The sequence below is a fragment of the Brachyistius frenatus genome, unplaced genomic scaffold, assembly GCF_029030835.1.
Source record: "Brachyistius frenatus isolate BFR_SWC_R1_liver_20210118 unplaced genomic scaffold, ASM2903083v1 Contig_24, whole genome shotgun sequence".
NCBI classification, from domain to species: domain Eukaryota; kingdom Metazoa; phylum Chordata; class Actinopteri; family Embiotocidae; genus Brachyistius; species Brachyistius frenatus.
In genome coordinates this window covers 4,906,925-4,929,107 of record NW_027210623.1, presented here as the reverse complement: position 1 = coordinate 4,929,107, position 22,183 = coordinate 4,906,925, and the positions used below count along the sequence as shown (strand labels likewise).

General features: G+C 39.0%; 2 protein-coding genes across 2 annotated transcripts; both read left to right on the top strand.

The window, feature by feature from the left end:
• The first annotated feature begins 4,015 nt into the window (after positions 1-4,015).
• LOC138620394 (interleukin-18 receptor 1-like) lies at positions 4,016-8,086 on the top strand. Its single transcript, XM_069697566.1, has 9 exons — positions 4,016-4,248; positions 5,807-5,993; positions 6,098-6,242; positions 6,332-6,394; positions 6,486-6,609; positions 6,884-7,029; positions 7,134-7,268; positions 7,421-7,573; positions 7,664-8,086. Exons 1-9 carry the CDS (start codon positions 4,016-4,018, stop codon positions 8,020-8,022), a joined length of 1,545 nt encoding a protein of 514 aa, XP_069553667.1. The 3' UTR covers positions 8,023-8,086.
• A 3,729-nt stretch (positions 8,087-11,815) lies between these two features.
• Positions 11,816-21,945, top strand: LOC138620540 (interleukin-1 receptor-like 1). The gene is made up of 16 exons (XM_069697826.1): positions 11,816-11,873; positions 13,041-13,287; positions 13,411-13,585; positions 13,728-13,869; positions 13,959-14,024; positions 14,112-14,235; positions 14,377-14,516; positions 18,227-18,473; positions 18,597-18,771; positions 18,914-19,055; positions 19,145-19,210; positions 19,298-19,421; positions 19,563-19,702; positions 20,768-20,911; positions 21,033-21,185; positions 21,273-21,945. The coding sequence occupies exons 1-16, from the start codon at positions 11,825-11,827 to the stop codon at positions 21,581-21,583; spliced, it is 2,445 nt and encodes an 814-aa protein (XP_069553927.1). The 5' UTR covers positions 11,816-11,824; the 3' UTR covers positions 21,584-21,945.
• Positions 21,946-22,183: the final 238 nt, after the last annotated feature.

The window sequence follows — 22,183 nt, the reverse complement described above, 5'->3', positions numbered from 1 at the left end:
CGAGTATAGACAGAAAAGGTGTTTTCAGGAGGGTGCACATTGGTATTTATTTGATTTAGCATGAGTAAACGTTTTTAATAACCTTAATGTTATTTGGTATAAGCTATTATTATTCCAAATTACATTTATCTCAGTTGCTTATAATAATGGTAATAATCAGTGGTGGAAGAGGTACTCGTTGACTTGATAGCCTACCATAATGAAAAAAATACTTTACAAGTAGACGTCCTGTATCCAAAATTTTACTTAAGTAAAAAGGTAGCCCAGTCAGCAAAATGTAGAAGAGCTCAGGAACCACATCTTGCGAAATACGTCAGGACGTAGCGCGTCGAGGAATTCCACGAACTGGATGACTGCAGCTGCCACACACTGGTCGTACTTATCTAGAAGCAGCCTCTCCTCATCCACATATGCTGTAAAAGAAGGCGAATAACATATATCTGACTCATACATGCACCTGTTTCCGTTTATTAAACGAAACACAAATATCGCCATACGCAGCCTAATTGACATAGGCTATTTATTCATTTTTAACTTTCATTTCTGATCGGCTTACAAATCTTAAAAGTCTAATGTAAATATGAAAAGGAAATATGTATCCAGACTGTTTACTTTAAGGTTACTGAAGTATGTCACAACTAAGGGGGTTTTCAGTATATGTTGCAACTGTGCTTTCAGTTTCGAATAGCAGGAGGTCAACCCAGCTAGAGATGCTCATCCTGCAGATGCTGATCGTATTCATGTGTTTGTCCGACTGTTCACTCTAGATGTGAGGTGTTAGCCGACAATGATGACGGTGAAAATAATTGTGGCCCTTCTGCTTGCCCTCTTCACATTATTGACAGGTAAGTGAGACTTCATTATAACACTTCTATTTTAATAAATAATTATACAGGTTGAACAATATTTTTTTTTAAAGTTGGTAAATTTATAGATCAACCCAGATTCTGTATGGTGTAAAATATTCACAAATTATTACATTAGATGTGGAGTTCATTGTTTATTTACCAGTACTAAGTGTATATTTTCTCCAGTGTTGAACTTGAGGTACTATACTTCACATTCTTCAAGTTCAACTTTTTCTCAGAGGCAAGGCAACTTTATTTATAGGCCATAGCATATTTTATAGACATTTTGAATATGTATCGACTATGTAGTTCAGAGCCGGACCATTAAATAAAACATAAACCATCGAATAGCTTGATAAATTGCACTTTTCATTTTAAACTTATACTCGTATTTGATGTGTGCTTTTCTGATTAATATTTTACATAAAAAAAATGTAAACTGTTCAAATAAAACAGTGGTTTCAGACTTCTTTACTCAGGGTCCCTTGTCACTTTTCAGAGGTTTTTGAGTTGTTAGCAGTTCCACTAAAGAGACAGTTCTTACCTAATGGTTTAAATTAATAGGCCAAAATAATTAAATTATTCAATATTTTGCCATAAAGACAATACAAATCCATAAGATTAATACAGGTAGATCGCCCTTCATCTCACAACCCATCAGATTTATTCTGTGACCCTGCAAAGGGTGTCTGATTATTTTACAGTAGGGAACCACTAAACCAAAGATTTGCTCTTCGACCTCATGCTTGTATACCTTGATGTCAGCCAAGTTTCTGTGTTACTTTTAACATTCTGCAGAAGGTATTTCAAATTTAAACTGCACAGTTTTAGGATTGTGAGATATTTGTGTCGTGACTTGCCAGAGAGCATGAACAAGCATTCATAAGTATTGAGCTTTTCCACAGAGTTTAAGTAAATTCCTTTTAGAGGGAAAACATAAGACCAAGAAAACTGGAAGTGGTCAGATTTCTCAAAATCTTTCGTAATATCTCCTAAACTCTTTCACAAAGGGACTTTCAGGGATAAAACTATCTGGCCAGAACTTAATTAAGACCCTGGATCAAAGCTACTCAAAGGCTTCCTCATCGCTGAGAAAACATGTTGCTGAAATGTAAATAAAGGGTAGTTAGAAGCAGATATGTGTTATCACAACACAACTTTGAAAGGAAAAGTAAAAGTAATTCTGGGAAATTCCCTTTTATTTAGTTCCTTTTTCTTTCTCCTTTGTTGGTGAAATATAACAAAATGAATGCAAAAAGAGCATGAGACAAAAAAGAACACAAAGACCGTAAAACAGACACTGAATAATGTGGATATACAGTGGGTACGGAAAGTATTCAGACCCCTTTAAATTTTTCACTCTTTGTTTCATTGCAGCCATTTGCTAAAATCAAAAAAGTTCATTTTATTTCTCATTAATGTACACTCAGCACCCCATGTTGACAGAAAAAAACAGAAATGTAGAAATTTGTGCAAATTTATTAAAAAAGAAAAACTGAAATATCACATGGTCATAAGTATTCAGACCCTTTGCTGTGACACTCATATTGAACTCACATGCTGTCCATTTCTTCTGATCCTCCTTGAGATGGTTCTACTCCTTCATTGGAGTCCAGCTGTGTTTAATTAAACTGATTGGACTTGATTAGGAAAGGCACACACCTGTCTATATAAGACCTTACAGCTCACAGTGCATGTCAGAGCAAATGAGAATCATGAGGTTGAAGGAACTGTCCAGGAGCTCAGAGACAGAATTGTGGCAAGGCACAGATCTGGCCAAGGTTACAACATAATTTCTGCAGCACTCAAGGTTCCTAAGAGCACAGTGGCCTCCATAATCCTTAAATGGAAGAAGTTTGGGACGACCAGAACTCTTCCTAGACCTGGCCGTCCAGCCAAACTGAGCAATCGTGGGAGAAGAGCCTTGGTGAGAGAGGTAAAGAAGAACCCAAAGATCACTGTGGCTGAGCTCCAGAGATGCAGTAGGGAGATGGGAGAAAGTTCCACAAAGTCAACTATCACTGCAGCCCTCCACCAGTCGGGGCTTTATGGCCGAGTGGCCCGACGGAAGCCTCTCCTCAGTGCAAGACATATGAAAGCCCGCATAGAGTTTGCCAAAATACACATGAAGGACTCCCAGACTATGAGAAATAAGATTCTCTGGTCTGATGAGACCAAGATTGAACTTTTTGGCGTTAATTCTAAGCGGTATGTGTGGAGAAAACCAGGCACTGCTCATCACCTGCCCAATACAATCCCAACAGTGAAACATGGTGGTGGCAGCATCATGCTATGGGGGTGTTTTTCAGCTGCAGGGACAGGACGACCGGTTGCAATTGAAGGAAAGATGAATGCGGCCAAGTACAGAGATATCCTGGAAGAAAACCTCTTCCAGAGTGCTCTGGACCTCAGACTGGGCCGAAGGTTCACCTTCCAACAAGACAATGACCCTAAGCACACAGCTAAAATAACAAAGGAGTGGCTTCGGAACAACTCTGTGACCATTCTTGACTGGCCCAGCCAGAGCCCTGACCTAAACCCAATTGAGCATCTCTGGAGAGACCTGAAAATGGCTGTCCACCAACGTTCACCATCCAACCTGACGGAACTGGAGAAGATCTGCAAGGAAGAATGGCAGAGGATCTCCAAATCCAGGTGTGAAAAGCTTGTTGCATCATTCCCAAGAAGACTCATGGCTGTACGAGCTCAAAAGGGTGCTTCTACTCAATACTGAGCAAAGGGTCTGAATATTTATGACCATGTGATATTTCAGTTTTTCTTTTTTAATAAATTTGCACAAATTTCTACATTTCTGTTTTTTTCTGTCAAGATGGGGTGCTGAGTGTACATTAATGAGAAATAAAATGAACTTTTTTGATTTTAGCAAATGGCTGCAATGAAACAAAGAGTGAAACATTTAAAGGGGTCTGAATACTTTCCGTACCCACTGTATATATATGGAGTTGTGTGAGTTTGTATACTGCATGTCTGCAAGTGGAAAGAACAAGGGGGAAGGGAAATAATGACAAATAAATCGAGTACTATTTATGCTCGATATAAAATAATGATAGAAATGCAGAACATGCATAGCTGCTGGAGTTTTACACAGGAAAATAAACACAAAATGTTGACATTCATTTGTAGGTGTGTATCCACTGAAAACGCAGATGTTACATGCCAAAGCAGGTGAGATGGTGGTGCTCCATTGTCCTCAATGCGGTTTGCACAATGATAACGAGGCAGACGTCTTCTGGACCAGTCACACCACCGAGCACATGAATCTGACTGACATGTCAACATCAGATGAGCCGAGACAGATGGATCTGCTGGTCCACGGGAGGAGTCTTGTTATTCTCAGAGCCTCTGTAAAACATCAGGGGAATTACTCATGCTCTCCTGGGTAAGATCTAAACACTCCTAAACTAATCCAAAGTTAAGTTTGGTCTTTTGATTGCTTTTAAAGATTGTTGTCTTATCGAACATCATTCTGCAACAGCTTTTAAAATTGCACTGCACCATTGTGCTAATTATTTGACATTATGGTGATGTGAAAGATAAACAAAAGTCATGCAACTGCTCTTTCATGACACTGCGGTACATAGCCGGTTACAATAGATAAGTTGATCTGATCTAATATTGAAGTATTAATTAAAGGAAAGACTTCCTTAAAAAGTTTAGTTGGGATGGGATCTAACAGACAGCTAGAGGATCCAGATGAAGAAATAATTCTAGTTAACTCAGAGAGCTCAACAGAAGAGACATTTTCCAAGTTTACATCTGGTCCTACAGTTGCTTCCAGGGCTGCTGTGCTTAACATCACATCAGTGACGGTGGCAGGAAAGGTCGGCCCGATTCTCTCCCCAATAGTAAGATTTTGATTAGTAAAGAAGTTAATGAAGTCATTACTGCTGACAGCTGAAGGAATAGAGGGCTCAACTGGGCTGTGACTCTTTGTCAGCCTGCTACAGTGCTGAAAAGAAACCTGGGGTTGTTCTTCTTGTCCTCTATTAATGATGAATAATATAAAGTCCTGGCCTTACGAAGAGCTTTCTTATATAATATTAGACTATCCTTCCAGTCCGGGTGAAATTCTTCTAAATTAGTGGAACTCCATTTCCTTTCCAGCTTTCTAGTCGCCTGCCTAGCAGAGCGTAATTCTGAGTTGTACCATGTAGCAATGGCACTTTGGCTCTGAGGAAAACTGGTGTTTCGTAAACTGAACCTCAACGGTGCCGCATGCAAGAGTTCTCCGTAGCAAAAATGATCAACATAATGTAAAGAAATATCAGTTTTTAGAGTTATGTGGAAGAGCTTTATGTATTATGGGGCAAAGATGTCCGTAGAAGTTAGCATGCCAACCACCTAGCCCTGGACCACCTCAACAAGCAATAATAGTGAGTCACTGCGGCGTCGTCTGAATTCCGTCCAACATGGGAGAAAGAATAAATAATGTATTCTAACCTCAAGTTTGATTAAGAGGAACAGAAACACACTGATGGCTGAAACTCTTGGCAAAATAGCAGCAAACAAGAGTTCATATTAGGGTTACTTTTTATTGGCAAAGTACTGTACTGCACTAATCTTTGGTGCTGCAAAACACAAACTGTGCCAAAAAAACAAGCCCAAGTGGTGCAGATAGATGGTGTTGTTGTGGCTGTTGTCTTGCTTCTGTGGTCTTGCTAAAAGTAGAGGTAAGCAAGCAGGCTGAATCAATCACCATTTTTAATATCAATTATCCTCATCTCGGTCACTACAATCTAACTTTACAATCATCATCAAAAAACAAGATATCTCCTAAATGTGATTCGTGCAACAAGACAAGGAGTCCAACCAGACTGTTGACAGACTGCCTGGACTCACTGTTGCCTCCTAACATACAAACTGGTATTACAAGACAGAACCTAAATCTTATATATTGCACCTTTAAATCTTTCTTCACTTTCACATTTATTGTGCAGGACTGCCCACAGCTGGTCCTGGTTCACGTTGACAGTGTACGCAACACAGTCCAGAGAGTATGACGAGAATACCCAGTACTCCTCAACGTGTTACACACAAGAGTCATGCACATTGTATTGCCCCAGTGCGAATGTCCCTTGTGTACATACTCCTAATATAACCAGCAATGGCATCATATGGCACAAGGTATTAAAACACAGCAGATTTTTTTTTTTAGTGTGAGTGAGTTTTGATTGTACAATATCGTTGTTGTGTTGGAAATAAATTGTCAACTTAATTTTCTCTGTCAGGAGGGCGAGTCATCACCAAGAGGCAATAGCTTCTCGAGTGTGGACAAAAACGACAGGGGAAGCTACACCTGCACCAGGTCTTACCTGTATCATGGTCAAACATATAATAAGACCTTTACAGTCATACTTGATGTCCAACCAAGCAGTAAGAAAAACACTTTTTGGATATGTTTATGATCAGTGTTTCATATACTTTTTACAAATATTAACACGTTTGCTCTCTTTCTTTGACAGAAAAATATGGAAAATCAAAAATACTGTCACCACAAGAAAGCAGTGTATTTCATGTAGTTTTAGGTGAGTTATTGTCTAGATTTCATAAGCACACACACACATTCAGCTATAACTTTAGAATTAATCAAATATAAAATGTGTCTTTTTTTTCTAGACTCAACAGTGGTGATTGATTGTGAAGCTGTTCTGTATTCAGACTTTGATTTGGTTTTCTGGTTAAGTGGAAAATCATTTGTGGAGACAAACAACAGCCTACCAGTATTCTACACTCTTACAAGGTAATATTTCACACACATTAAACACTCCCACAGTTACGTTTGAGGGATATTCACAAATGTATGTAGCTCCAATCAGCACTCAACACATTATAACAGATGTGCTTCTGGAACTTCCTACATCCTTTCTTTTCTTTTCTTTTCTTTTCTTTTCTTTTCTTTTCTTTTCTTTTCTTTTCTTTTCTTTTCTTTTCTTTTCTTTTCTTTTCTTTTCTTTTCTTTTCCTTTCCTTTCCTTTCCTTTCCTTTCCTTTCCTTTCCTTTCCTTTCCTTTCCAGTGAAAATAATAGTCGGGAACAAAAGGTGATAGCATCTTTAGTTTTCCAAAAAGTGTCATATGAGGATCTGTCAAAACAATATACCTGTAAACTGGAATCTGACCACCAACTTCCAAGCTTTGTCACCATCACCCTGACCCAGAAAGGTATGTTACATAGACACACAGATTCACTATTGTATTTAGTTGTGTTTCAGGGGTTTTGTTCTTTACACTACCATCAATATCAAACTAATATTTCCCTACACCAGGTGCCTCATCCCTCCCCCTGGTATTCTGCATCACTGTGGTGCTGATTGTTGTAACTATAGTTGTTTGTGTGAAGTTTAAAATCAACATCACTCTTTTCCTGCGAGACACTCTTGGCTGCTATCGCAGAACCTCAGGTAGGAATTATAATTTTGTCTTTTTGTCCTTTTGTGTTACAGGTTGATATTTTTTCTTTAACTGCCTGTTTGTGTCAACATCCATGTTTTTGTCTACCTTCACCAGTATACACTCCTAACATAGTGCTGCTGTGTTTGTTGTTTTTGGGAAGATGGAAAAAGCTACGATGCCTATTTGATGTATTACGAGAGCATCACAGACACAGGACTGAATGAAGATGACAGAAGATGGCTGGAGAGGGTTTTGGAGGAGAGATTTGGTTACAATCTCTGTATTTTTGATCGTGATGTCTCATCAGGGGAGGGTATGGTATTATGTTTACATATGTTTGAATATAATTTAATCTTCGAGTATTAATCAAGTCAAATTTGTTCTGAACTTTGGTTGCCTGCAGCAGCAGCAGTGGCAGTGTTGGACTGCATAGAGCTAAGCCGGATGGTGGTTTTGGTTCCCACCTCCCCTGGTTCTGGTCCAGGATCTGACCTGCTGAAGGACATCCATGCAGCGCTGGTGGAGCGGAAGACTCGCTTGGTTCTCATCAACACAGCACAAGTTTCGAGCACAGGTTCATTACCAGAGGCTTTACAACGTCTTAGTGAGGCTGGACACTGTGTCACCTGGAAGGGCAGGAGCTCCATGTCGCCCTCCTCCTCCTTCTGGAAGCAGCTACGCTATTACCTTCCTGCCCCAAGACTTTTACCTCATATACCTACGCAGGATTATAACCAGTACAATATTGGGCAGTCAGAATGACTATTTTGTACTCTAGCAACTATGAAAGGTAGTTTGCTTTCATACCATCTAATCTATTCATATTCAACTTATAGCAGTTTAACAAAATTCATTAAAAAGTTAGAATTTTTCTACATATGTTCAATATTTTAAAGCTTGTGTTGGACTCACAGTTTGCCTCCAATAATAATAATAATATTTTTTTATTTGGATAGCACTTTTGTAAACTTCAGTTAGAAAGTGCTTCACATAAAATAAGCCATTAAAATAAAACAACAATTGAATTCTAAGAAGTCTTAACAGCACATTGATCATATAAAACAATCATAAAAACAAATGAAAACCAAATTAAAACAGGGTATAAAAGAAATAACAATCGATCACTGAAATCAACTAAAATCAGCAAAGGCTTTCCGATAAAAGTGTGTTTTAAGAAGAGACTTCAAAGATGTCACTGACTCTGCAGACCTTATTTCCTCAGGCAGCTCGTTCCATAACTTGGAGGCTGTGACTGAAAATGTTTTGTCACCTTTAGTTTTAAGACGTGTCTCCGGAACAGATAAACGTTTTTTTGTCTGAGGATCTCAGACTTCGGGCAGGGTTGTATGAAACAATCAGGTCAGCTAAATAGGAGGGAGAGAGACCATGAAGAGCATTAAAAGTCAACAGTAAAATCTTAAAATCAATTCTAAAACATACTGGGAGCCGGTGCGAGGAGGCTAAAATAGGCGAGATTTGGTCCCTTTTCCTGGTTTTGGTTAAAAGTCTGGCAGCTGAGTTCTGTACAGTTTGAAGTCGACTGATGGATTTTTGATTGAGGCAGGTGAAGAGGCTGTTGCAGTAGTCTAGGCGTGAGTAGATGAAGGCATGTATCATGGTCTCAGCATCAGGAAATGTTAAGATAGGATGGATTTTTGAGATATTTCAAAGGTGATAGAAACAGGACTGCACAAGCTTTGTAATATGGTGTTCCAAACTCAAATTGCTATCAAACCAAACCCCAAGATTTTTTTGCAACAGGTGTAATGAATTCTACAAGCGGGCCAGCAGATGGGTGGATTTGTTTGGTTACGTGTGGTGGACCAATTACAAGAATCTCTGATTTGCTTGAGTTGAGTTGTAGAAAATATTGTGACATACAGCTTTTCACGTCATCAAGGCAGTCGTGTAGAGAACTCAACAGTATTTGAAGATCCTCAGCCCCCTTCTTTATCCCTATAACATATTTTTCCTACATTTCCATATAAAATGTTCTTTCTTAAGGTGGTGATAGCAGTTGGTTGAGTAAATCATAGAGCAAATAGGTGTTTTTCACCACTTTGAGTTGCCATTATTGGTAAACAAAACAAACAAACAAAAACACAGGTGTTTGTGTTTTACTTTTGAAACCCAGTCAGGCACGGCGGTGTAAAAATGATCCAGCATGCAAAATATACTGGGACCCTGAGAAATGATGCAGCTGAATGAAAATTAGCCAATATCGGTTTTATTATTCACACATCTGTTTTTCATTCTGTGCCATGTTAAAATGTCTTTTGTGAGAAAGTGCTGCCAGGTGTAGGAACTGCAGGGAAAGTCTCCAGATCCGCTGCTCTAATTTGAAAGAAATGTTAAAAATGCACTTTCCTCTAGTTTTTGTTGTACCAGTACTTTTAAAGCAGTAAAAATGAATATGTGGAAGGGTTAACATTTTTAATCTGTATGTTTTTTATATATCTGTCCCATCAACTCAATGGTTCACTGTTCACTTCCCATGAAACACTGCCTGCTCAGCACCAAACAAAAAACAGTTTCTTATTTGTTTGTTTATTTTGATTCCTGTTAGCGTCCACTGCAGTGGTTGAATGTCTTCCTCAGGTCCACAAGCTCAAAATGCATCTTAAAAGCACACATGAGCACATATATAAGTTTCTGATTAAGACCTAACATAAGTTAATGTGAACAGAAATAGTCCTTCTAGATGCAGTAATCCAAAATGCTTCACACTATTCACTCATTATTGCAGGATTATTTTGCAATGCAGCACTGCCCACTACTGGCCGCTAAAATATGTGCACGTGAAGGCAATTTGAAACCAGCTCAGGAACTAACAATAAAACTAAAGTATTAAGAAGTAATTGAAGAATATAAGTAAATTAAATCACTATTGGATTGGATTTAATGGGAAGTGGGGCCCCAGATGCTCAAGGCTGGCTCTGGCCTGATCTGTAGCAGACTAAATGTACAGAATAAACCTCCATGGTAATGTATGTACCACTGCTTTCGTGAAAACAAATCAAGGATTCATTCAGATAGGATAGCCGGCAAATCCCGGTTTAATTCAGTATTTACGTTTTGGGAAAAAGACTTCTGGAAATTATTTTGGGCCTAAACAATGTTTAAAAACAAGAATGTGGTGTTCAAAATTGACATTTAAAAAATAAATGATAGATTAACTCACATGATGCTGATGTCACTCTCACCAGTCATCTGTGACCACTTTGAGTTAGTTGTTCCTCTGTATTGGGGAGATTTAGGGGAACCACATGTCTATTTGAGAGTCAGAAGGGTGATGTGGTATTTCTGTCTCTGCCGGAGCTTTGTTGAGACAAATCATTGAGTGGATTGATTTGTGATCAGCTGATCACTGTCAGCTCCACCTGTGGGAAGTTGGGAAAATAGACCTAATACCGTAAAATTATGAGTCTGATTGAGGACATAAGACAAAGTAACTTTTGTAGACTTAACCCACTACTAGAAAATACAATCATAAACTTTATTTATGTATATAGCCAAGTCTCTTTAAGATTGTGATATCTTTACCAAGAGACCTGAGAACATGAAACAATCGTAATAGCAAACACACAATCCACATTTTACAAATTATTATTTTGCCTAATACATAAATACTAAAGCCAACTTTCTGATCCACCCTGCTTTAAGATTCAGATCCTAATCAAATGTATATTTTAATTAGTGCAGCTATCTTCCTCCTCCTCTACTGCATTTGTTCCATTTCCTTTTCTCTTTATCTTTGACCGTGACAAAGCGTTACTCTGAAAACACCAGTGAACTATTTATTCAGAGGTTCTCCTCCACACCAGCCCTCTCTGGCATCCCAGTCAATAAGCGTGTAGATAGCTTCAATTCTAAAGTTAAAAATGTTATTGATGCCATTGCACCCACTGAAGTGAAGGTTGTCGCTGGTAAGCAAAGGTCTCCTTGGAGAAATGCCACGTTACTCAGAATAGAGAAAAGAGAGTGTCGAAAAGCTGAGCGCAGGTGGCGAAAAACAAATCTCCAGGCTCACTGTGACATGTATAAAGAGAGACTTTGCAGTTATAACTTTGGATTGCCTTGTTGTTGACATGTGGTATACAAAGGTTGGTGGTTGGAGCTCCTACCACTCCGACTAAATGAGTCAACGTCATTCTGTTGTCAATGGTTGTGTAAAGCTGGTCTACACCTGCAGAGCGCGCATCAAGGTGGGTTTCTCTGAGCGCCCTGCTGCGTCGTTCTTGCCTCAGTTATTGCGGATGAAACGAAGCTACAACAAAGGATATTTTAAAGTTACAGTTTCTTTTTTTATCTTCATGGAGTAAACAGATTATTCTAATGACGTGTTGTAGCCTATTAAAAACAATATCATGACAGACTAATACTATCTAGAAAAGAAACATTTTAGGGGGAATCCGGAATGTTCTGGTGCCACCACGTGGTGCTCTTCCACAAGTTTTATTTTTCATCATCACAGTCTGACGTGAACAGATTAGGAAACTTTTAGCAGAAGGTATCTTCGGGCAGTTTGATAGTTTTTGTCGACGCTGCCGAGAGTTTGGGAAAGATGGTTATCATAACGGTCCCTCTGCTCTTCCTCCTCACACTTTTATCAGGTAAGAGATCAAACTATTCTCTAAAACTATCAGGTGTTTCAATTACAGCAGTATCATCAGTTAAAGACAAGTTCTGGACAATAAATTAAGTACAGTTCGCATCAAATTATAAAGTTAAAAAAGTTTGAGTTCTCATAATGCTCAATGACAAATTTTTGAATGTTATATTATAATATTACAATTATTAATGCATTCATGCTTGACTAATTTCACAGCTGATAATTTATATGGAGCTAATTGTAATTAGTTTAAAAAGCAGGCTACTTCTGGAATAGTTTGCTAATTTCCCTTTGTGGAGCATCTTAACCTATAATACAACATTATTTATTAGATCTTCTATTATTGATGTTACATTACATTACATTTCATTTAGCTGACGCTTTTATCCAAAGCGACTTACAATAAATGCATTTACTAACACATCATAAACAGTGATGTGTAGTGTGTAGCATTTCTACTGGTTGACAGTTATAAATTCTTTATTAAAAGCCATTTGAATCACAGGATTTATATTTACACATATATAATACCCAGATGTTTTGATGTCAATAGTTTTATTTAGGATTTATGATGGATTATATACATGTTGAATTCTTTGGGAGATAAATATGATAGCTCATTACTCAAACTAATCAATGTAATATGTGGGAGTTTGATAAAACTTATAGGAATTGACTAATAACAGACACATGACCAACAAAAAAAGAGCCAAAAACAAATAAAGCACAAACACATAACTTTTGTTCAAATTAAACTGTTAATTAATCTTTTCAAATTTGCAGGGGTTAAGGGTCAACAACCAGAATGTTAATAGTTCAGGAAAGCATATTAACCAATCAATAACTGAGGCTAAAATTAACTATTTTCAGCCTCTTTCCCCATCACAAAGATTGAGACACAACCAATCTTTGAATGTTGCAGAACTTGGATCTTCATAACAACATATGAAGGTTTACAACCAAGCATCTAACTCATGTTGCTCATAATGCTGATGATATGTTGATTGACAGCGAGGTTGTCTGTACGTTTCCTGCCGTACTGCAGCCACATTTCTAAATGATTCAATGCGATGATTATATTTGTTGACATTTTGTTCCAGCAGTCCACAAGCAAATTATGCTTTTACACAGCGACACACTGAAGAGCATTTCTTACTCTCTTCTGCAGGTGTGTGTCCCATGACACCCAAAGAGTATTATGTCAAAGCAGGTGACATGGTGGCGCTGCACTGCGGAGGGAAAAATCATTATGATGCCCAAGTGCTCTGGAAAAGTGACTCCAGCCAGGAGATGTATCTTTACAACAACATCTCAGCCGCTGAGCAGAGGCAGATGGGTGTGGTGGTTCATGGGAACAGCCTTGTGATTCTCAGTGCGTCTGTGAACCATCAGGGGAATTACTCATGTTTTCTCAGGTAAGATCCAAACATTCCTCAACTAATAAATGGCAAAGTCAGCTGGTCCTAATGAAACTGATGTGAAAATAATTTGACCTTAGCATATCTTACACGCATTAACCGTCTTTAATGACATGGCAGGAGCCGCCAGTCCTGGTTCAGGCTGACAGTGTACAGAACACAGTCCAGAGAGTATGACGAGACTACCCCGCACCTCCAAACGTGTTACACAAACGAGTCATGCACACTGAAATGCCCCGATGTGCTTTGTGTACATACCCCTAATATTACCAGGAATGGCACCACATGGTACAAGGTATTAAAACACAGCAGATTTTTAGTGTGAATGAGATCGGATTGTATAATATTGTTGCAGGGTTGGAATGTTTTACCAAATTTTAGCATATGCATTAGCAAATTTTTGCTTAAATTTCCAATTTCATTTTCTATGTCACGAGAACGAGTCATCACCAAGTGACCATTGCTTCGAGATTGTGAACAAGAATGACAGCGGCAATTACACCTGCATCAAGCATTATCTGTATCATGGTCAAATATATAATGAGACCCTTAATGTGGTACTCGATGTCCAACCAAATAGTAAGAAAAACACTTCTTTAGTACCTTTATTTTTTACAGAAGTTCAAATGCAACAGAATTGGTAAAGTATGTTCTTCATTCATGCGCAGAAAAAGAACAGAAACATGCAGTTATCGCTTCACCACGTGAGGGTGAAGTATTTGATGTAGAGCTGGGTGAGTTTCATATATGCAGCATGGATACAAACATTTACCGCCTGTCTGCACTCTTACTTTAATTTTTGTATAAATTTCTACATCTAGGTTCAACAAAGGTGATTGATTGTGTAGCTGAAACGTTTTCATGCCAGCATTCGCTCTTCTGGTTGATTGAAGGGTCATTTGTGACCACAACAGAAAGCTCAAGGGTTTTCTACAAAGAAACATGGTAAGACTGGACTCACATGTACACGCTTTAGTTATGCAAGTTTAGTAGTGAAAATGTGTGAAAGTGGTGAAAGTGTCACATAAACACTCATCACACCTATAAAATAGCTTGTTACCCTCCTTTAAATCCTGTCCTACACAGCAACGATGATTCTAAAAGGATGACAGCTTCTCTAGTCTTCAAAGAAGTGTTAGAGGAAGATCTGTCGAAACAATATACGTGTGGACTGCAACATGACAGTCATTACCCAAAGTCTGTCAACATCACTCTGACCCAGAAAGGTATGCCGAGTTTTGCTTTTTGAATGATTTTCATTATTGCTTAAATTTTTAGTCAATAAAATATAAGCAAATATTTTTTGTTGTTGTCAATCAAATATTTAAATGACTTTTCATCATTTTAGCATTGTAGGAGGTGCAATCAAAAAGTTCAGAGACTGTTCCTGTTGTGAATGACCAAGAGCGCCACATAGTCATGTGCACGAAGCAGGGGGAGAGATAACTTTAGTAAGTATTCTAAGTTGTGTTGCTTGATCGATATCAGCACCTGTGTTGCACACGTTTTGTTGACCACTGGTGTGTGTGTGGGTTTTGGACAATGGAGCTGAAAATAGGGATAGCACATCAAATTTTGTTAAACAATTTGGGGTTAACAGAAAGAAGTCATAGGAAGCCAAATCTGGCAGAAAGAGATAGCATCCATTGTGCAGGTGAAAAAACTCACGTTAAGTGGGTGCATTGCCATGTTGGAGAACCAAATTGCTATCGTGCCACCATTCAGGTCGTTCGCACTGAATGTTTTCCCTCAGACGCCTCAGACGGTCACAGTAGAACTCGACATTGAGTGTTTGACCCTGAGAGACAAATTCACGGTCCACAACCCTGCGAATGTTAAAAAAAAAACCCACTTGGTTATGCTCCTGACCCAACGCGCTGTCTTTGGTTTTGGACATTGACGTTCTGCCCCTTTGTAAACCTGAATGCCACTTAAAACACCTTACCAGGCTCATTACTTCATTGCAACAGGTTTTCTAAAGGGTCTAAAGGGAGTTTTGACACATAATTTATTGAGTGCTCCCTGCTCAACTCTATGGTGAGCGCCAACTGCGCTTGTACAGTGGTCGCACAAATGTGTGTAACACAGGTGCTGATGTTGATCAAGTAATGTAACTTGAGATACTTAAAGCTTACTTACTCCGTCGATGTTCGAGGGCAACAGGAACGGTCTTCAAACGTTTTGACCACACCTCGTATTTGAGCCAGAATCAAGTGACTGACATCTGTTACTATTAATGACTGTTTAAGTTACTGTTTAATCATTTTACTCTCTCCATGGTTTCCCTGCAGCTCGTCCTTTGTATGTTTCCCTGGCTTCATGCTTCATCAGTATGGTGGTGGTGATGGTTGTGACAGTAGCTACAGTTGAAACCAGAAGTTTACATACACTGTGCAAAAAGACACATAACACTTTTTTTCTCACTGTCTGAAGTTAAATCAGACTAAACCTCTCCTGTTTCAGGTCCGTTAGGATTACCAAAATTATTTAACTTTTGCTACATGTCACAATAATGAGAAAGAGAATTTCTTAGAGAATTTTATTTTACTTTCTTTGAGGTCAAAAGTTTACATACACCAAAAGTACTATGTCTAAACAATGTGGGCAAGCCCAGATGATGATGTCATGGCTTTTGAAGCTCCTGATAGGTTAACTGACAACATGTGAGTTAATTGAAGGCCACACCTCAAACACTCTGCTTCCTTGTTTGAAATCATGGGAAAGTCAAAAGAAATCAGCCAAGAAATCAGGGAGAGAATCGTGGAGCTCCACAAGTCTGGTTCATCCTTGGGTGCAATTTCCAGATGCTTGAAGGTGCCACGTTCATCTGTGCAAACAATTATACGCAAGTATAAACATGGGAATGTCCAGCCATCACACCGCTCAGGAAGGAGACGGGCTCTGTGTCCCAGAGATGAACGTGTTTTGGTCCGACATGTGCAAATCAACCCCAGAACAAAAGCTAAAGACCTTGTGAAGATGATGGCTGAAGCTGGTAAGAAAGTGTCATTATCCACAGTAAAACGAGTCCTGCACCGACATGGGCTGAAAGGCTACTCAGCAAGAAGGAAGCCATTACTCCTAAAGAAACATAAAAAAGCCAGATTACAGTTTTCAAAAAGACACCAAGACAAAGACCTTAACTTCTGGAGACATGTCCTGTGGTCTGATGAAACTAAAGTGGAGCTGTTTGGCCATAATGACCACCGTTACATTTGGAGGAAAAAGGGGGAAGCTTGTAGACCTGAAAACACCATCCCAACTGTGAAGCATGGAGGTGGCAGCATCATGTTGTGGGGCTGTTTTGCTGCAGCAGGAACTGGAGCTCTTCATAAAATAGACGGCATCATGAAGAAAGAACATTACCTGGAAATATTAAGGCAACATCTCAGGACATCAGCCAGGAAGCTAAAACGTGGGCGCAAATGGGTCTTCCAAATGGACAATGACCCTAAGCATACTGCCAAAATAGTTAAAAAGTGGCTTGAGGACAACAAAGTCAATGTCTTGGAGTGGCCATCACAAAGCCCTGACCTGAATCCCATCGAAAATTTGTGGGCAGATCTGAAAAGGCGTGTGCGAGCGAGGCGGCCAACAAACCTGACTCAGTTACACCAGTTCTGTCAGGAGGAATGGGCCAGAATTCCAGCAGAGTACTGTAAGAAGCTTGTGGAAGGATACCCAAAACGTTTGACCCAAGTCATGCAGTTCAAAGGCAATGCTACTAAATACTAAGGAACTGTATGTAAACTTTTGACCTTGAAGAAAGTAATGAAAAATTCTCTAAAATATTCTCTTTCTCATTATTGTGACATTTAGCAAAAGTTAAATAATTTTGGTAATCCTAACAGACCTAAAACAGGAGAGGTTTAGTCTGATTTAACTTCAGACAGTGAGAAAAAAAAAGTGTTATGTGTCTTTTTGCACAGTGTATATAAACTTCTGGTTTCAACTGTATATGTGAAATTTAAAGTTGACATCTTTCTTTACCTAAAAGACATTCTCAACTGCCGTTGGAACTCCATTAAATCATCTTCTGGAATAGTTTGCTAATTCCCTTTGTGGAGCATCTTAACCTATAATATAACATTATTTATTAGATCTTCTATTATTGATGTTACATTACATTACATTTCATTTAGCTGACGCTTTTATCCAAAGCGACTTACATTAAGTGCATTTACTAACACATCATAAACAGTGATGTGTAGTGTGTAGCATTTCTACTGGTTGACAGTTATAAATTCTTTATTAAAAGCCATTTGAATCACAGGATTTATATATATACATATATAATGCCCAGATGTTTTGATGTCAATAGTTTTATTTAGGATTTATGATGGATTATATACATGTTGAATTCTTTGGGAGATAAATATGATAGCTCATTACTCAAACTAATCAATGTAATATGTGGGAGTTTGATCAAACTTACAGAAATTGACTAATAACAGACACATGACCAACAAAAAAAGAGCCAAAAACAAATAAAGCACCAACACAAAACTTTTGTTCAAATTAAACTGTTAATTAATCTTTTCAAATTTGCAGGGGTTAAGGGTCAACAACCAGAATGTTAATAGTTCAGGAAAGCATATTAACCAATCAATAACTGAGGCTAAAATTAACTATTTTCAGCCTCTTTCCCCATCACAAAGATTGAGACACAACCAAACTTTGAATGTTGCAGAACTTGGATCTTCATAACAACATATGAAGGTTTACAACCAAGCATCTAACTCATGTTGCTCATAATGCTGATGATATGTTGATTGACAGCGAGGTTGTCTGTACGTTTCCTGCCGTACTGCAGCCACATTTCTAAATGATTCAATGCGATGATTATATTTGTTGACATTTTGTTCCAGCAGTCCACAAGCAAATTATGCTTTTACACAGCGACACACTGAAGAGCATTTCTTACTCTCTTCTGCAGGTGTGTGTCCCATGACACCCAAAGAGTATTATGTCAAAGCAGGTGACATGGTGGCGCTGCACTGCGGAGGGAAAAATCATTATGATGCCCAAGTGCTCTGGAAAAGTGACTCCAGCCAGGAGATGTATCTTTACAACAACATCTCAGCCGCTGAGCAGAGGCAGATGGGTGTGGTGGTTCATGGGAACAGCCTTGTGATTCTCAGTGCGTCTGTGAACCATCAGGGGAATTACTCATGTTTTCTCAGGTAAGATCCAAACATTCCTCAACTAATAAATGGCAAAGTCAGCTGGTCCTAATGAAACTGATGTGAAAATAATTTGACCTTAGCATATCTTACACGCATTAACCCTCTTTAATGACATGGCAGGAGCCGCCAGTCCTGGTTCAGGCTGACAGTGTACAGAACACAGTCCAGAGAGTATGACGAGACTACCCAGCACCTCCAAACGTGTTACACAAACGAGTCATGCACACTGAAATGCCCCGATGTGCTTTGTGTACATACCCCTAATATTACCAGGAATGGCACCACATGGTACAAGGTATTAAAACACAGCAGATTTTTAGTGTGAATGAGATCGGATTGTATAATATTGTTGCAGGGTTGGAATGTTTTACCAAATTTTAGCATATGCATTAGCAAATTTTTGCTTAAATTTCCAATTTCATTTTCTATGTTATGAGAACAAGTCATCACCAAGTGACCATTACTTCGGGATTGTGAACAAGAATGACAGCGGCAATTACACCTGCATCAAGCATTATCTGTATCATGGTCAAATATATAATGAGACCCTTAATGTGGTACTCGATGTCCAACCAAATAGTAAGAAAAACACTTCTTTAGTACCTTTATTTTTTACAGAAGTTCAAATGCAACAGAATTGGTAAAGTATGTTCTTCATTCATGCGCAGAAAAAGAACAGAAACATGCAGTTATCGCTTCACCACGTGAGGGTGAAGTATTTGATGTAGAGCTGGGTGAGTTTCATATATGCAGCATGGATACAAACATTTACCGCCTGTCTGCACTCTTACTTTAATTTTTGTATAAATTTCTACATCTAGGTTCAACAAAGGTGATTGATTGTGTAGCTGAAACGTTTTCATGCCAGCATTCGCTCTTCTGGTTGATTGAAAGGTCATTTGTGACCACAACAGAAAGCTCAAGGGTTTTCTACAAAGAAACATGGTAAGACTGGACTCACATGTACACGCTTTAGTTATGCAAGTTTAGTAGTGAAAATGTGTGAAAGTGGTGAAAGTGTCACATAAACACTCATCACACCTATAAAATAGCTTGTTACCCTCCTTTAAATCCTGTCCTACACAGCAACGATGATTCTAAAAGGATGACAGCTTCTCTAGTCTTCAAAGAAGTGTTAGAGGAAGATCTGTCGAAACAATATACGTGTGGACTGCAACATGACAGTCATTACCCAAAGTCTGTCAACATCACTCTGACCCAGAAAGGTATGCCGAGTTTTGCTTTTTGAATGATTTTCATTATTGCTTAAATTTTTAGTCAATAAAATATAAGCAAATATTTTTTGTTGTTGTCAATCAAATATTTAAATGACTTTTCATCATTTTAGCATTGTAGGAGGTGCAATCAAAAAGTTCAGAGACTGTTCATGTTGTGAATGACCAAGAGCGCCACATAGTCATGTGCACGAAGCAGGGGGAGAGATAACTTTAGTAAGTATTCTAAGTTGTGTTGCTTGATTGATATCAGCACCTGTGTTGCACACGTTTTGTTGACCACTGGTGTGTGTGTGGGTTTTGGACAATGGAGCTGAAAATAGGGATAGCACATCAAATTTTGTTAAACAATTTGGGGTTAACAGAAAGAAGTCATAGGAAGCCAAATCTGGCAGAAAGAGATAGCATCCATTGTGCAGGTGAAAAAACTCACGTTAAGTGGGTGCATTGCCATGTTGGAGAACCAAATTGCTATCGTGCCACCATTCAGGTCGTTCGCACTGAATGTTTTCCCTCAGACGCCTCAGACGGTCACAGTAGAACTCGACATTGAGTGTTTGACCCTGAGAGACAAATTCACGGTCCACAACCCTGCGAATGTTAAAAAAAAAAAACACTTGGTTATGCTCCTGACCCAACGCGCTGTCTTTGGTTTTGGACATTGACGTTCTGCCCCTTTGTAAACCTGAATGCCACTTAAAACACCTTACCAGGCTCATTACTTCATTGCAACAGGTTTTCTAAAGGGTCTAAAGGGAGTTTTGACACATAATTTATTGAGTGCTCCCTGCTCAACTCTATGGTGAGCGCCAACTGCGCTTGTACAGTGGTCGCACAAATGTGTGTAACACAGGTGCTGATGTTGATCAAGTAATGTAACTTGGGATACTTAAAGCTTACTTACTCCGTCGATGTTCGAGGGCAACAGGAACGGTCTTCAAACTTTTTGACCACAGCTCGTATTTGAGCCAGAATCAAGTGACTGACATCTGTTACTATTAATGACTGTTTAAGTTACTGTTTAATCATTTTACTCTCTCCATGGTTTCGCTGCAGCTCGTCCTTCGTATGTTTCCCTGGCTTCATGCTTCATCAGCATGGTGGTGATGGTGGTTGTGACAATAGCTATATATGTGAAATTTAAAGTTGACATCTTTCTTTACCTAAGAGACACTCTCAACTGCCGTTGGAGCGCAGCAGGTAAGACGAACGTTTTTGTTTCATTTGACCTAAAAATGTGTGTTTAAGAGGTAAAAAGTTGCTTTTCTGTGGGCTGCAGAGGACGTGAAGGAAGTGACAGAGCTTGTTGTTGTTTACTTAGATGAAAAAAGCTATGACGCCTATTTGATGTGCTACGAGAGCGTCACAGACGGAGGACTAAATGTTTGTGACAGAAGATGGCTGGAGAATGTTTTGGAAGAGAGATTTGGTTACCATCTCTGTCTTTATGAGCGTGATGTCCTACCAGGGAAAGGTAATTGTTTAAGAAATCCTTTGAAGAATATCAACCTAAAATAACATTAATAAAATAAAGTTGAATCTGTTTTTTGGTTGCCTGCAGCTGCAGCAGAGGCAGTGTTGGACTGCATAGAGCAGAGCCGGACGGTGGTTTTGGTTCCCACCTCTGCAGATCCTGCTCCTGGATCTGGCCTGCTGAGTGCCATCCACGCAGCCCTGGTGGAGCGGCAGACTCGCTTGGTTTTCATCAACACTGAGATGACACAAGTATCAAGATCGGGTTCATTACCAGAGGCCTTACAAATTCTTAGCGAGGTTGGAGACTGTGTCACCTGGAAGGGCAGTAGCTCAATGTCGCCCTCATCCTCCTTCTGGAAGCAGCTACGCTATTACCTACCTGCCCCACAGAAATAGAGCTTTTACCACAGACAGTCCAGGAGGTTACCTCGTGGTAAAATGTTTAACCAAGTCAGAATATACAGCATTATATAAGCCCTTACGCTTAAACTGACATATATCCATAATGGTCCAACCAGTGTATTCTCAATACAGCTAAAACGATTAGCAGCATGTGAAATAACATTTCTGTTCTATACTTTAGTGGTACGCCAGGACTTTTCCATTTTGATTTTACACATTTTATGTCATGGTGCTTTTCATCCTATTTCTAGCCTCATCATCCATTGCCTCTATCTTCAACTGCACCATCAAATACAATACTATGTGATGCCTCAGGGCAAAATATGTTTTTAATTGTACTTCAAAATAAATTGTTTTGTTATATCTGTGTTCATGTTCTTTACACTAAAACACTGATGCTGTATGACCAGAAAAAAAGCCATACAAATATTTTAACCCATTTTAGCTTATTGTTTTGATTTTGTGCTTTCACAACCAAAACTTTACTATTCAAGTCCAGAAGATGAAGTTACCAGCCATCTTGCTATTTTGGAGCCAGATATGACCGTGTTTGGACGAGCTGGAGAGGAGCGAGTGGTAAATCTGATAGCGAAA